The sequence below is a fragment of the Oncorhynchus clarkii genome, chromosome 2 (assembly GCF_045791955.1).
Source record: "Oncorhynchus clarkii lewisi isolate Uvic-CL-2024 chromosome 2, UVic_Ocla_1.0, whole genome shotgun sequence".
NCBI classification, from domain to species: domain Eukaryota; kingdom Metazoa; phylum Chordata; class Actinopteri; order Salmoniformes; family Salmonidae; genus Oncorhynchus; species Oncorhynchus clarkii.
In genome coordinates this window covers 57405120-57422059 of record NC_092148.1, presented here as the reverse complement: position 1 = coordinate 57422059, position 16940 = coordinate 57405120, and the positions used below count along the sequence as shown (strand labels likewise).

The window sequence follows — 16940 nt, the reverse complement described above, 5'->3', positions numbered from 1 at the left end:
ATTGGAGCTGTCAGGTGATTTAAAAAAAATCAAGTTTTACATTACAAAGACTGTTAAATCACCAGGAAATCAGCTCAGAGTGGTTTTAATGTAGGAAATTTGTACCCAATTATTCCCATGCATATATAGAGAAGCATTATGTGATCACATCCAAATGTAATCAAGATTTGAAATTATGTTTTGTACTATATCTGTTTGCGCTTCTTGCGGTCAATATGCAGTACACATTATTTATAATTATGTTCCTGGTGGGCTCCCGACCTGCCGATCAAGAAAACTGAATGTAATTGGGCACCCCTGGCACAAAGCACAGATGATCCATTACATGGAGCAGATACTCCAGTGTACACTGTAACAATGAAAATAAACGTCTTCAAAAATGGAAGGCAGTCGGGAGGCAAGATCAGGTGGGACCATTCTAGCCAATGAGAGGGCAGATACGCTTGTGAACAACAGACACAAGTCCGATATAAGGTTCTTTCTCAAAGTTGCCGGGATGTCAAGTGTCCTACTTATATCAGTACAATTGTAAGAAACTACGCATTACGAAACTTATGTTCGATCAAATAAGCCACACGTTGCAAATAAGCAATTACATTTTTTGTCAGCCAAATTCGGCATTCATTGACCTCCATACCAAAACTCCTCGCTTGGTGAGCGGAAAAAACGCCACCTGCTAGAGAAGATAGATATTGTGCCCAGTTACTCCTCTCGCTTTGCCTCTTCCTCTCTGCATAAAGTAACTGTATGTCTAGTGACGTCATCTAATTTCCGTTTCCATTCTCGTCAGTGCCTCTGCCTATTAAGGCAGACTGGAGTAGCTTTCCAACAAGAGTATAAAAAGTATCGATTAAGACTCCAGCTCGGATTTTTAACTTTCTTTTGCACAAATAACCCGAATAATGGAGTCGGGGTTATGGAATTAAAGCCACGACCACTAGCAATGGACGTTCTCCTTGTGGAATTACTGTTTTATAGCAGCTTGCTCTCTCTGGTTCGTGGTAAGTAGCGTGTTTCTGCTTGGACTCTGCAAAGTTCTGGGAAGCAATGTGGCTATAGCTACGTGATATGTGAATGTATCTCGCTAGAGGTCGGTAGTTATAGTAGCCATAAGTTTATATTTTAGAGTTTAATAGACTCTAGCATGTCTTGGCGTGTATTTTCTTTTAAATATTATACGTTTGAGTCTTTTCTTTCCAAGTTGGATACTGACTGTGTGGCAAGACAATCGCAGGAGTTCACTCAAGCCGAAACTGTCTCTTGCTTTCAAAATGTATCAGCAATAGTGAAACGTTCAAAACCCAAAATATGAAATTAGACATTTTATTTTGCCCAACTTTACTTAATTATTGAGGGGAACTGCAAAAGTTCATTTTAGAGCCTATACTCCGAGGCCTCAATGTACTGCGATTGATCGCCGGTGTCGGGTGTCATTTGGGAGTCCTTGATTTTCTGCTTGTAAGTGCGAGAAAGTTTGTGGGAAAGTGAAGGACAAGTTGTTTCTCTTTTTTTTTTCAAAAACTTTTTGAAGTAGCTAACCACAAATACCCAATGAGATGGGTGAGACAGTTTTTCTGATGGTGCCCAAAAAAATCCTTAACCAATGAATAGGAAAACACATTTTGTAAGATCGTCAAACCACTAACAAAATGCATTTGACCATTTTACTGACATATTTTTGCAAATACTAGAAATCACACACAAACATCTCCTAAAAGTCTACAAGTGGGTTTAGTTCTATAGATGTTCTTGTTTTGTGTGTACGTTATTAGCCAGCTGTTTCCAATAGGTTGACTAGGGCTGAATGGACTATATATAGATTCAATTATTAGTTCACCTTTTATCGAATATAGGCTGGCTATGCCTAGAAATAAATCAATACAATATTTCTGTATGCAGTTTAGCATGATTGTACACAATTAGAGTTTGAAAGAAGTAGACAATCTTTTTGGGTTTTATGGCCATTCTTTTAAATGGAAAATGGCAGATTAATGCCCACTTAATTTTTAAAATCATTTTCCCCAGCATTGATTTGGGCAAGTTATCATATACAGTGCCTTCAGAATGTATTCACACCCCTTGACTTTTTCCACATTTTGTTGTTTTACAGCCTGAATTGAACATGTATTAAATTCAGATAGTGTGCCACGTATCTACATACAATAACCCACAATGTCAAAGTGGAATTTTGTTGTGAGATTTATGTTTATAGTTAAAAGCGTTACTGTCTTGAGTCAAAAGTATTCAATCCCTTTTCTAATGGTAAGCCTAAATACGTTCTGGAGTAAAAATGTGCTTAACAAGTCACATAATAAGGTGCATAGACTCACACTGTGCAATAATAGTGTTTAACATGATTTTTGAATGACTACCTCATCTCTTTACCCCACACATACAATTACCTGTAAAGGTCCCTCAGTCGAGATGTGAATTTCAAACGCAGATTCAATCACAAAAACCAGGGTGGTTTTACAATGCCTCGCAAAGAAGTGCACCTATTGCTAGTTGGGTAAAGTGTTTTTTTTATTTTTATAAAGCAGACACTGAATATCCTTTTGACCATGGTGAAGTTATTAATTACACTTTGGATGGTGTATCAATAGATGCAGTCACTACAAAGATACAGGCGTCCTTCCTGTCTCACTTGCCGGAGAGGAAAAACGCTGCTCAGGGATTGCACCATGAGGCCAATGGTGACTTTAAAACAGATTAATGGCTGTGATAGGAGAACTGACGATGGCTTCAACAGCATTATAGTTACTTAACTATACTAAACTAAGTGACTGACTGAAAAGGAAGTCTGTACAGAATAAAAAATATTCCAAAACATACATCCTGTTTTGCAATAAGGCACTAAAGTAATACTGCAAAAAATGTGTCAAAGATATTACCTTTTGTCCTGAATGCAAAGCATTATGTTTGGGGCAAATCCAACAGATTGAGCACAGCTCTTCATATTTTCAAGCATGGGGTTGGCTGCATCATGTTATGGATATGCTCTTCATCGGCAAGGACTAGGGAGTTTTTTATTTGTATAAAAAGAGACCGAATGGAGCTAAGCACAGGTAAATTCCCAGAGGAAAACCTGGTTGTCTGCTTTCCAACATGAATGCAACATGAGTCTTCTACTTTGACATTATAGTATTTTGTGTTGATGATGACAATTGAAATCCATTTGACAATTAAATCTAAGAGGTGTGAAATACTTTATGAAGGCACTGTAATCCTATATTACCCTCTGACTAGTATCAATCAAAAATAAACTCATTATTTTATGTATGATTGTATTCATTTAAATTACGCTCGCATTATACATCCAAGGTAAGATTCAGCCCTTTAGTCACTTCAGTGTTTAAAATGTAAAAACTAAGTTTGACCATGTTCAGTAACTGTTGCTTTCTTGTGACTGCATATCATAAATCAATCCCTTCAGATCTATTTTTCCAATAGATCTCAGTTTTGGCTAATTGTTCTGCTGTGAAAATAAAGCCTTGCAGTGTATGGGAAGATTTGCACGACTTGAGGCGTGAATGTTATTCCATTCCATGGGTGAAGAATGTAGTCTATAGATTTAATCTTTTTCACACATCAGTTTTTGAAATATGAGTAGGTTATTTGTTTAATTTCAGCTGGGGATGTGGAGAGGACGTTTAGCTGAAGTCTGTACACTGTAACAGGCAGTCTAGATTCCCCATGGGTCCCCCACTCCCTTTTCCTTAACACCTACTCTTCCTCACAACCTCAGACACCACACACAGCACAGCACTCTGATAAGGCTTTGGAGCCAGGGAGCTGTTCTTCCTCCCAACCAGAACAAGAAAATAAGTGGGAGGGAATCACTTCTCAAGCTGAGCACAGTGCTAGAGCAATGGAGGCTTTCTGCCTTCCTTCCTTTCAGGACACTTCTGAAGATCGTAGAGTAGACACCCCCTTCCCTTCACCCCCTGTCTCTCCTCCCAGTGGAGGGCCAGCTAATCCTGGTGACAAGCTCAGACTCCTCAGCTGTTCCTTTGTGCTTCCTCTTCCACAAACAATCCAGGTGTTCCTAACTCACCCCCTTTTCAAATGACTGACTGGAAAAGCTGGTATGATGCAATGTTGATAAGTCATTTGAACTGGCAGAGCGAAATGGCAGGGCAGCTATTGACTTAGTTAGACTTACTAAGAAATAGGTTTAGGTTTTTTGGACCCTGTGCAAAAGTAAAACAGAGCAGACTCTGGTATGCATCTTATCCCAAGCTGTGTGCCCTTGAGCAGAATTTAGTTACTTATTCAGGTAGTAAGTAGCCTATCTGATAGGCTGTACTTTCCTCTCTCTTTGAGACATCTTTTTTTTTTTAAAAGCTTTAAGTGTAAATTTCATGTGAGGCAGTGCATTTTAAGTTTCTGAACCCTATATTTTTATATACCCAGTCTTAATTTCTCTCTTCACGGTGGGCCCATCTTCGGAGTGCCAGAGCTTTCATTGTGTGTTTTCAAGGAAGTTTTCAGGTTCCTCCTGCTGTTTTATACAGATGGAAAGTTCTTCATTGAGTGTTGCTGAGAAAGAAAATGAAATACTGTCGAGGGGCGACAGAAACATAAGCTTTGAAGATGGACCTGAATAGGGACTAGCACTATAGTGTTTTTGTTTAGGGTCAGCCATTTTGATATAAACTAGCCTTCCAGTGTATAGAGTTGCTGATTGCCTCACCGGCAATATATTTTTCAAGGTTGTTAAACTATATCCTTATAGCTACATCCCCTAATGAAAATGTGGCCTATATGCTGTTCGTTTCTATGTCTGTATTAGCTGGCTTGATAATCCAACTGTTGGAGCCACTTGACCATGATGATAGGCAAATAAGGAACCACATTCTTGTCAGTGAAGGATCGTGCCTGGGAGCCAGTCATGGATGTTTAGGAAAGAGCTGGCATTGTTTGGTAGACTGGCTTCTGGCCCTGCCTCTTGGGATTGTGCATTTGGGGCAGAGACCTAGAGCGACTGCTTTGCAGCATGTGGAGTGGACAGGCCTCTGCTCAGATCTCATAAAAAGTGCAGCTGTTGAGTTTTGTAATCCCCACTGTTATGTATCCACTGGGGGCTGAGGTGTCAAGAATCCTCCCTGATGGCTTTCGGTGGTCCCTCTCGCTCTCTCTCTCTGGGCCTCCACATTCTGCTATCTTTTTAAGAATGCCTTTGGATTACCAATGGGGCGTATTTGTTTTCAACACTCCAATGTCCAATACACACGGCCACTTACTTCCAAGCTACATCCTTGAGATCTCATAAGTATGTAGTCTACTTGTTGTATGCCACATGTTGACTAGGCCTAGTTTCTAGAGACTTTCTCTGATTGTGGCATTTTTGTAGCCGAGTTCTCCGTACCTTTATGCAGTGATAGTGTTCTGTTCCTCTCCAGGTCACAACTCTATTGACCTATGAACCTTATGATTCAGAGAAAGAGAGACGCACTTGGCCTTATGGGAGAATTAGGCTGTGACTTGTGGCTTTAAAGCTTCTTCTCCATCTTTATTTCTCCACTAGTACCAGTGTGATAGCCATCTTCTGTATTTCTCACTGCACATAAAATCATGGTCTAAGAAAGGTTATGTTGGACATGTAGGCCTAGATATGGGGAGGACGGGGTAGAAACTAAAGTATGAGGTCTCCCATCACATTTAAATGTGTAGCTCATCTCAGTTCATTTGCCTCACAGCCCTTTTGTAGTCAATGAGGAGTTGTGTTCTGAGGATGTGTAGGCAGGCAGTAAATTGTGGTTAGTCTGGGTTTTAATCCTGTTCAGGGGGAGGAAGTTCTCCTTAGCAGCAACAAGCTGATGTCCACGGCAGCTTCACAACAGCTCCAACATGGTCTATGATTAGTCGGTTAGGCCTACAGGTTTGGACTGAAGGTTAAACAATGAAACAAGAGAAAGTTGGAACATGTTTTGACAACTTTTTACGTAAAACATTGCTGACGGAGGCATCTTTTTATTACATTTTTTTATTTAACCTTTATTTAACTAGATAGTTCAGTTAAGAACAAATTCTTATTTATAGTGACGGCCTACCGGGGAACAGTGGGTTAACTGCCTTGTTCAGGGGCAGAACAACAGATTTGTACCTTGTCATCGCTGGGATTTGATCCAGCAACGCTTTGGTTTCTGGCCCAATGCTCTAACCACTAGGCTACCTCTCTTCTCTCCGCAAGCATTGTCAGTGCTTTCTGTCAGTGATGACATCAGTCTGTGTGTATGCATCCAATGCCCCCATCCCAATCAGCAGTCACTGAGTCACCACTTGCTTACTGGGTGGCACATTATGCAATCCAGCTTTTGCTATTGGCTTTCACTCTCCTTGTGGAATATGTAACTTGATTCTAAACATAACTAACATGAAAGGTCATGGGCTTCTCTTCGTCACATTTCAACCTAAATGAGAGTAGGGTGTAATGGCTGTGTACCTTATTTAAAAATAAAAAATAAATTAAAATATCTTTTCATTTTCCTCAGGATCTCCCTTGCTGCTGTTTGCCAACCGGCGGGATGTGAGGCTGGTGGAGGTGGGGAGGCCGGAGTCGGCGGTGGTGGTCAGTGATCTGGAGGATGCTGCTGCCGTGGACTTCCTCTACTCTGAAGGACTCATCTTCTGGACCGATGTCAGCGAGGAGGCCATCAAGCAAACCTACTACAATCAGTCCACCCACTGTAAGCGTTACAGCGCCGCATGCCAGTTAGGGACTTATGTTGTGTTCTCTTCCATTTGTAAGTGTTTTTAAGTTGGTTGCAAATATAATTAAGCATTTAATATATTCTGCAAAGCATAGATGAACTGGAAAAAATATACAACCTAAGCTAAATCTAGCTAATCGCACAAGAATGTCACAATTAATGGAGGGATGTTGATAAGTGTAGACCTAAGTGTTCCCACTGAAATATTGGCATTTTGTTTCTAGCTGTGAAAGAGGCCATGGGGACAGGGCAGACTGTTGTCGTGTCGGGCCTCGACTCCCCCGACGGACTGGCTTGTGATTGGTTGGGCCGTAAACTATACTGGACCGACTCGGAGACCAACCGCATTGAAGTAGCCAACCTGGATGGCACCTCTCGGAAAGTGCTCTTCTGGTTAGACCTGGACCAGCCCCGGGCCATCGCCCTGAACCCAGCCCACCGGTGAGTCTCTGGCCTGACCTCGTTCTCTCCCCTGACTGGGACATGGTTCAGGGTGGGTTCCTGGGTCATGTATCCGCACTAGCCTCCCCTTCCCTCCTTGTGTATTTCTGGTTCGTACATGCATCCGTTGGTTGAAGAGCGAGGGTGGAAAACCTTTTCAGTTGGGTCTGTTTCCTGTTGTGTTGCGTAGATCCTCTGGAGTTGACCCCTTTTCTCTCATAGGGCACTGTTTCTAATTCTATGCCAGGGACTAAGGTTTTGTATCCATTGTTAGCATTGTTGAGTCAGTGAAATTCCACCTCAGTCAGTGGAAATTAATGCAGGAATACCTTTTTAGTTGATGGATTTAGTGCAATTCAGTGCTATTTTTTAATGTGTATGGCTTATTAACATTTGGACTTTAAACCCCAATAACCTATTTTTTTTAAATAATATATTTTTAACTCTTTATCATAGCGATATAAAAACTAAAACAGATTATGGTGTCGAGTTTAACTCTCTGTACAAAGTTGGCTTCATACAGTTCAAATAAATATATCACTGAAATACTGTACGATAAACCAAGTAAGATTTGAGTTATTCGTTTGTTGAACAAATGTCTTTCAGAGAAAGAATTCATCTTGAAGAAGCACAAAAACACAATACATTAGCCATTTTTAGGTTCTTGCAGTCTTTCTGTTTTGAGATCTCTCCTTTTGAGTACAGCTCCTGCCGCCTTCAGTAGTGTTTTTTTTGGGTGGAATAGTGGGGCCCGGGAGAGAGGGAAGGTGTTCAGTCCTTGGTAGGCCAGGATCCAGTTATAGCCTAGTTCAGCTAGCGCTGGTGGATTGTGTGTTTAAGCTAACATATATTTTGATTTGCACAACGTTTACTTACTGTGATGAGCTGAGGTGGTGCCGGGTGGAAGGCTGTTCTCAACCACATCACCTAATATGAGATCATTATTTAGAGGTGCCATTTATGTCCCATGTTGATACGGATTTCATTACGTTGATTATTAGTTTAGAAGCAACTCTAGATGAAACTTTTTTTATTTCACAAATACTATCAATTATATGTATACCTAATAACCATTTATGCATAATAGGCCGTCTTGAATGTGTCTCAAATGCGAGTTGACATGTGTTGCTTTTCCCTTCTGTCCTTGCTTTGCCCTCATGAGGCTAAGAGTTTAATTCCTAGACAGCACAGCCATTGTTCTTCATGCTCTTTGTTCAACCAATAACTTAATTCTAATGGAGGTATAGGAGCAGGGAAGCTCTTAATTGTGAAAAATGTGCTAGCTGAGTTTGGCACCATTGGCAAACTAATATGTTAGGTCTCTGGGGAGGGGTGGGTGGGGGGGTGTTCACGCTTGGTCTCCCTGCTGGCATTAGGTTTAAGAGTTTCCGATGGTGGGTGACATGCTTGCTGTCGTACCACATGCTAAATGAATGAATAATCGGGCTTCTCCAAACTCCCGTTTCCTGACGCCTTAATTGTATTTTCTACCCGGCTGGACAAAGGAATGCTGTTTTATGGCTGTTCACCGTGTCAGTTGGTGCACTGTGTTACATTCTAATCAGCTACTGGGTCCCTGACACGTAGGCGATCCATTCTGGCACAAATCTACATGTCAGACTTTTCCTATCAAAAGACATGGAATTTAAAAAATATCTTTGCTTTTATTGGCTCTTGTTGGAACGTGATGTCTGAGAGTTAGTTGCTCGTACAGTATATCCATTTTTGGGGGTGTTTAGAATGCAACTGAAACCCACAAGGTGCTCTGCTCTCACAGGGCCTAGAGTTAAGGAATTCACATCATCCTGACTAATGCGCGTCAGGGGGGCTCTGGGAACATGGAGCTATCCCTAATGTTACAGAAGTATACCAAACACTATGACCCTCCCATTCCTGGACCTTTGGACCATTCTTGATTCACACACTAAACTGTTGAGTGTGGAAAAACCCAGCAGTGTTGCAGTTTGACACAAACCGGTGCGCCTGGCACACATACTATCATACCCAGTTCAAAGGCACCTAAATATTCTGTGTTGCCCATTTATCCTTTGAGTGGCACACATACACAATTCATGTCTCGAGGCTTAAAAATCCTTCTTTCACCTGGTCAGTCTGTCATGGAAACGGCAGTTAATGTTTTGTATACTCAGTGTATCTGCATTCTAGCTGACCTTGTACAACACTGGAACAACACTGATGTTATTGACCCAAAACTGACCTCTGAGTGTCTGTCTTCTTATTGTGAGTAGCCTATGAGTAGTAGTAAGACAGTCTACCACACCCAATACTTTCTCTAGCCAGTTTGTTAAATGGAAAAACAGAGTAAGCCATAGACCAGGACAACCGGGAAACCTGGAGGCAGCTCATACATTGTTCATAAAATTCTGCATGTTTGTGCCAGGTTATTTTACAACAGTTTTTCAGTTCTAACAGCATTTTGATTCTGTCCATTTTAACATGCGCTACACGGCCAAAAGTATGTGGACACCCCTTCATATTTGTGGATTCTGCTTTTTCAGCCACACCCGTTAGTGACAGTTGTTTAAAATTGAGCACACAGCCATGCAAACTCCATAGGTGGCAGAATGGCCTTACTGAAGAGCTCCGTGACTTTCAACGTGGCAGCGTCATAGGATGCCACCTTTCCAACAAGTCAGTTGGTAATTTCTGCCCCAGCTGTAAGTGCTGTTATTGTGAAGTGGAAACGTCTAGGAACAACAATGGCTCAGCCGCAAAGTGGTAGGCCACACAAGCTCACAGAAAGGGGCTGCAGAGTGCTGATGCATGTAAAAATTGTCTGTCCTCTGTTGCAGCACTCACTACAGAGTTCCAAACTTCCTCTGGAAGCAGCGTCAGCACGAGCTGTTCGTCGGCAGCTTTATGAAATGGGTTTCCATGGCCAAGCAGCCGCCAGAAGCCTAAGATCACCATGCGCGTCGGCTGGAGTGATTTAAAGCTCACCGCAATTGGATTCAGGAGCAGTGGAAACGTGTCCTCTGGAGTGATGAATCACGCTTAACCATCTGGCAGTCTGACAGATAAGTCTGGGTTGGTGGATGCCAGAAGAATGCTACCTGCCCGATTGTATAGTGCCAACTGTCAAGTTTGGTGGAGGAGGAATAATGGCCTGGGGCTGTTTTTCATGGTTTGGGCTATGCCCCTTAGTGCCAGTGAAGTGAAATCTGAATGCTACAGCATAGAATTACATTCTCAACAATTCTGTGCTTCCAAGTTTGGGGAAGGACCTTTCTTGTTTTAGCATGACAATGCCCCAGTGCACAGAGCAAGGTCCATACAGAAATGGTTTGTCGAGATCGGTGTGGAAGAACTTCACTGGCCTGCACAGACCCCTGACCTCAACCCCATCGAACATCTTTGGGATGAATTAGAACACCGACTGCGAGCCAGGCACCAAACATCAGTGTCTGACCTCACTAATAATACCCTGGTGGCTGAATGGATGCAAGTCCCCGCAGCAATGTTCCAACATCTTGTGGAAAGCCTTCCCAGAAGAGTGGAAGCTGTTATAGCAGCAAAAGGGGGCACCAACTCCATATTAATGCCCATGATTTTGGAATTAGCTATTCGACGAGCAGGTGTCCATATACTTTTGGCCATGTAGTGTACGTAGGATAATTTCTATTTGCTGGTGGGCTAACCTGTCCATCCACCACCTCAGCGGTCTATGAATAGAAATGTAACATGCCTAATGTAGCCTCCATTCAATGCAGTGCACATTAGAGCCACTGCAGGTATTCTGGGAACAACATGCAGACTACGACTTGGAGATCTGCCAAGTTTTAAGATTTCTATCAGGTGTTATCAGAGGACATGAGAACGTGTGTGTGCGTGTTAAAGGTGAACGTTGTAAACGAAATTGGAATCCTAAACGTTAAGAAATCCCTAACTCAAATTATTTTATTTACACAACAATTTTTTATTTTTTAACAAATACCTAACACAACAATGCGGCAGTATTAGTTGGAGAAAAAAATTGACTATTTTCTTTAGATCGAGCAGCTCTAAAGTGACGGGGAGCAGAGATGACAACCAAGTCGACTTATTGCTAGTTTTCATTGCATAGTACCTGTCTTGTCTTTATCAAGCCGAGAGAAGCTAGTTAATGTTAGCTAGGCTAATTGAGACTTCATAACTTCGACTGTGTGTGTTCTCCCTGTCCGAATCCTACAGTAAATAACTCCAGATGACGTAGCAGCCTCCTCGTTGGCTCTTGGTGTTGTAGCCTGTCTTTCTCAATTAACTTGTAGTTCTGTCATTTTAATTCAATCTTCCATTAATTGCCTAGATATATCTTGCCACATGGAGGCTCTAGCTCCGACTGTAGCCTAGTGCCGGTTTGATGACTTTCACGACAACAGGAACAAGCTACACGCACTACTCTCTTGTGAAAAGCAAGAGTACCAGCAGCATAAATGATAGTGGGAAGTGCAATGAAGATGTGTACTGTTGGGGGTGCTTGAGGACACATTTTTATTGAAACCCTGGACAAGCACACCTGATTCAACTCATCAAGCCCTCATTGAGTTGAAAGAGGTGTGTTTGTCAAGGACCATTGGGTGTGTTCGGGTGCTGTTTACTTATTGACTCTAATTTTTCCTCCTCAGCTATATGTACTGGACAGACTGGGGGGAGGAGCCTCGCATCGAGAGGGCGGGGATGGACGGCAGCAACAGGAAGATCATCGTGGAGGTGGACATCTATTGGCCGAACGGTCTCACCATTGACCTGGACGAACAGAAACTGTACTGGGCCGACGCCAAGCTGAGCTTCATCCACAGAGCTAACTTGGATGGCTCCTCACGGTCAGTCTGTTCTCATTATTAGTTTGTACACCCTTTGTGCAAAAGCAGCCAGGGATCTGACTGAACCGTAGCGCTGGACTCAACTTAATTTCAGAGGATGAGACGGCTGAAACCTCCAATCCAAACACATTTGACTCTGGAGGTCCCAATCCAAACATTGGCTCTGCATGTAGGCCCAGTTGTGACCCCCTCCCTCTGTGGTTCTCTAAACTGGAGATTACCTCTGCCATACTGTTGAAACCCTATCTGACTTGGCATTATAGTTGTGATTGGGGCCCTCGGGGCATGGGTTGACTTTCCTTTGTGTAACTTGGATTTAATGGTCATGTTCATAAAGAGATGTAGGGCCGGGTGGTATACCGTATTTTACTATATACCGGTATTGATGGATGGACCGGTTTGGGTTTTTACTTAAAGTTTTATAACCGTGTTTCATTGTTTGATTTGTTAAATGTGATGCTCAACTCCAGCATGTGTAATATCTGTTTTTATAGTTGACTCCGTTTGCTATTTAAGTCTTTGTGCTCCTACTGCATGCTGCTTCCCACACCAAGCCCTGCCCCCTGTCACTCAAGGAGAGAGCAGCTACTCGACCACAGTCGGAGCACTTTCTTGCTGTTAACTCGGCACTGCAGTCTGCACGGTCAGATGGCGGCAACGAGATGTTGGTGACATGATGCTTTCCACAAGGGTTCTCTAATTACACTTAGTTTATTTTCTGAAAACTGTCTTAGCAAGTTGTGGCTGAAATAAATATTGTAAGCTGCTAATATAGCTGGATAGCTAGCTTGCTAAATTTCCTAAGTCAGCGCAAACATAGCTATTTAATACAGCATGTTGCCAGTGCTCGTGTAGGCCTAGACGATCATGTTTGTGCCACGGTATCTTCTAAATCAAAGCGGAATAGGCGAAGCATGAATATGTTAGCTAGCTATATGAGGTAATAAAACGTCATTTAACATCTAATTTGGGTCACCTGGAAACACTGACCAACACTTTGGCACCTACCCTGTGAATAATTCCTCCCCGTCTTATTCTTTCTTTGTCATGTCAAACAACAATGTATTCAAGGTGCTGCCCACTATATTCCAAGTATAGAATTTGAATAATCATTCATGCTGAGCGATTAGTGCTTATTGAGGTTTGTTTGATTTTTTTTTTTTATTTTATTTTTTTTTTTAAATCAATTTTTGGTTACACTTTTTGTGAAATAATGGCATTCAAATGATTTGAGCTTTTTAATGGAACTCCAATGCCAAAAGTAGTTAACATTCAATTGCCAGAACATCGAAAATATTGCATTGTCTCAGGTCCGCATTGGGTAGACGTCAATAGAAAAATGGCAAATTACTATGAAATAAAATATTTCCGTTGTGGATATTACTTTGTTTTTTAATTGATTACTTAATTTTTCATTTCTTGAAGTCATGTCATCTCTGCTCAGGCAGTAGCAGTCTGCCAGCCAGACAACGTTCTGTGCTCCCCATACTGTATTGTCTTTAGTCATCCTGTTTAGCTAGGCTAGCCTGACTAAGCATGCTGCAGAGCTGTCTGACTAAATCATGTGACTAGTTCTTCAAAATAGATAAGGCATACTTTCACAAACTGTCTCTATCCTTTTTGTTGTGTATGTTCCTCTCATGCAGTCTGTGTGCTAACATAACAGGAGTAAAAGTGTATCTATCTGTCTGAGACGGATAAAAATGGGCTCAATAGATTATGGTCATTGTTCTTGCTTTTAACTAGGTTGAATATTTGCTTGATAAACTACACCGCCGTTCAGCCCAGCGTCCAACACAGTTCTTGACATGATTTCTCTCGTGAATGATTTGATTTAATTCTAGAGAGACGGCGCCTTGGGCTCACCAAAAAAACAAGCTAAATGTAATTCATGTAATTGAACCAACTTTGGTCAATTAGGTGTTTAATAACAAAAAATTACATGTTGGTCAATCGCTCAGCGCTAATAATCATATTTCCAAGGTTCCAACAGTTCACCTATTAACGAAGCCTATGTATTTTTTGCCCATATCATGTGGCAGTGTGGAAATGATAACGGAAATGCAGAAAATTGAACACTAAAACAATTAGATTGGCGAAAGCCCCATTTTTGAAATCATGTATAATTTATGCGTTGCCACCCTAGGGTCATGAACTAATCAAAGCATATTTAGTATTTTTATTATTCAAAAATTCTAAATACGGTCAAATGTGAAAAATATTGTGCTAACATTTTGGCCATATTGCCCAGCCCTAAAGAGAGCCCTTCTCTCGTGTGAAGACTGCTTTCTTCAGGGTGGAGAGTGGAAGCCGGTTTTCTCAAGATCAATGCAGTTGCAATACCCTCGTTTGTTTAACTCCCTCAGGACCAGATTGCACAGTGTGTTATGTCAATTTGAAATGAAGTTGTAATGTAGAACTTGAGGATAAGATACACCATGGTGGAACTGTTTTTTGCCAACTGTAATCTAATTGCATGCCTCCAGTAATGGTACTCTGAATTATCGTAAGCACTCTTACAGAGGAAAGTCAACTTCACCCCAGAAGTAGTTTCTGTTAGCATTTACCTCTAAAAGCGAGACGTTTTTGCCTTTCATGTGCAACACATTCTTGACACGTCTGATTAATGGAGCAGTTTGTAGTATGTTTTCAACGGCGGCTTCAAACATGCACACGTTCCAACTTCCAAGTACGTCGAATGCGAAATAGCTGTGAAATCTGTAATTATATATTATTATTCTCTCCCAACCCCTCGTTCTTCACACGCTATTAACGTTTTGGAGAAAACATGTTGTCGCCCTCCTCGACCCTACCCCTCTGAAAAGGTCATCCATGTACCTACCAGCCAACCCTCCACAGTCTGGTGATTGATGAGGGCCTCAACAGAATTCTGCTTTCTGTATCGGGATTCTTAACACTTGTGCAATGGCATGCCACGCTTTGATCCTGCATTTTATTTATGTCCTCACAGAGCTGACTGGCTGTTGGCCTGACTGTATGTCGTCTGGCGGTGCGAAGGGGCGCCCTACTGGATGAGGTTGCGCTCGGTGCTCTGTGCTGCTCTGGCTTTGATAGACTACTGCGCTGACTGACTTCCCCACTGAATCAGGACCGTTAGTACAGGGCCGTGGCTACCGTTCCCCTGTTAAATAGTTTACCAGATGCTGCATTAAAGTCTGTCAGGCTGATTTGTTAAATTTTCCCTTGGAAAGGGCTTGGTGCGGCTCCTGAACTGTTCCATGACGTCACTACGTGTTCCAACGCATCCTCTTTAGGGTCTGACTGAAATCCCAACCAGGGGGCTCTCGCTTGTTGTTAACTCATTTCCACTGCCACTTGTTTATTTTGGTATGAATTGATTGCTACTCAGACAGTCTGGGTTTTTGCTATGGCCAGGACGATACCTGTTTCGCAATACTCGTTAGTATCGTAACAAGAAAACAAAACACTGAACTTCTTTAAGAAAACGGCTCTAATATTGGAAACAAACATTGTCATCCAGTGTCAGTTTATTTTCCAAGCAATAGCACACTATTTTACATGCAGCAGGTTTCTGCTTCGGGTTCATTTTTGCCATGGAAGAAGTATTGCTGGTTTTGTGAAGGCCCTAGTTTTTGCCAAGGAAGAAGTATTGCTGGTTTTGTGAAGGCCCTAGTTTTTGCCAAGGAAGAAGTATTGCTGGTTTTGTGAAGGCCCTAGTTTTTGCCAAGGAAGAAGTATTGCTGGTTTTGTGAAGGCCCTAGTTTTTGCCAAGGAAGAAGTATTGCTGGTTTTGTGAAGGCCCTAGTTTTTGCCAAGGAAGAAGTATTGCTGGTTTTGTGAAGGCCCTAGTTTTTGCCATTTACTGCTGTTTGGTGTCATGACATTCACACTTGTAGAACGACTGAGACGCACAACTCAACATCTCAACTGATACTCCTCTTCATTGCTTTCCAATTTTACTCTTTACAAATATACCGTCTAAGCATGGATAGGTACTGATGGTTAAAAAGGTGTGCTGATCCATAAATGATGTTTTGAATTCACAGGGAGACTGTGGTGGAGGGCACCCTCACCCACCCGTTTGCCCTCACCCTGTCAGAGGAGACTCTGTACTGGACAGACTGGCAGACCCGCTCCATCCACGCCTGCAACAAACACACTGGAGACAAGAGGAGGGAGATCCTCAGTGGAATCTACTCCCCCATGGACATCCAAGTGCTGGGTCCAGATAGACAGCCAGACAGTAAGTAGTGCTGGGTCCAGACAGTAAGTAGTGCTGGGTCCAGACAGACAGTCTGTAGTGCCTCTTCAGTTCAGTCTGCATGTGTAACAGCCTGCAATGTGTTTCTTGAATATCTCCATGGTACTCATAATGAATGTTAGAGAGCACAACATAACAGATTGTCTGCGTTATGATTCCCATCTGTTTTTGGGGAGTGAATGATGACGAACGCCACCATTATGGTGGGTTGCGTCTCGCAAGGAGTTTGGGGAGGGCAGGTGATATAAAGGTAGGAGGCTTAGATAAGACACTTTAGAGAGGACGACATTGCTATTTAGGAGGTAGGACATTTAGATAAACATTCACCAATAAATCCCCTAACCTGTATATCAAGCCGCCATAAATCCAATCCAAAAATGAGTTGGCTTAGACTTTGTGAGAGGAGTTTGAGCAATTTGGCCTTTGACTGTGGCCTGGTTGTAATCCTCCGTTAGTGCTGTGAGAAAGGGGAGGGTTGGTGTTTGCTGGTCCACTGTGCCAGCCGCTTGGGCTTTGTAGCGCTGTAGTGCCCTGCTGAGATTGGCAGAGCGTGACCCAATAGACAGGGAAAATCACGCCACAGGACATCAAACTTTGTGGCACAGCTATTGTCCGAGCAGCGACCTTTTTTATTGTGGAACAAAAATATCACAGTTGGTTTAGTTTGAAAAATGTTTTTTCTGTTTTCAAGTTTTTCATCAATTGTTATGTTGTCAGAAT

At 42.2% G+C, this 16940-nt stretch overlaps 1 protein-coding gene across 2 annotated transcripts in view; it reads left to right on the top strand.

Moving 5' to 3' along the window:
• The first annotated feature begins 779 nt into the window (after positions 1 to 779).
• The window catches only part of LOC139370445 (low density lipoprotein receptor-related protein 5), a 51320-nt gene continuing 35159 nt past the window's right edge, over positions 780 to 16940 (top strand). Inside the window, exons 1-5 of one of the 2 annotated variants that reach the window (XM_071109932.1) lie at positions 780 to 1001; positions 6495 to 6689; positions 6938 to 7154; positions 11780 to 11977; positions 16006 to 16202. In XM_071109932.1, the coding sequence (XP_070966033.1) occupies positions 917 to 1001; positions 6495 to 6689; positions 6938 to 7154; positions 11780 to 11977; positions 16006 to 16202 (892 nt within the window). In that variant the 5' untranslated portion in view covers positions 780 to 916. The remainder of the gene's footprint in view (positions 1002 to 6494; positions 6690 to 6937; positions 7155 to 11779; positions 11978 to 16005; positions 16203 to 16940) is intronic. The other variant, XM_071109923.1, reaches the window with a different exon arrangement.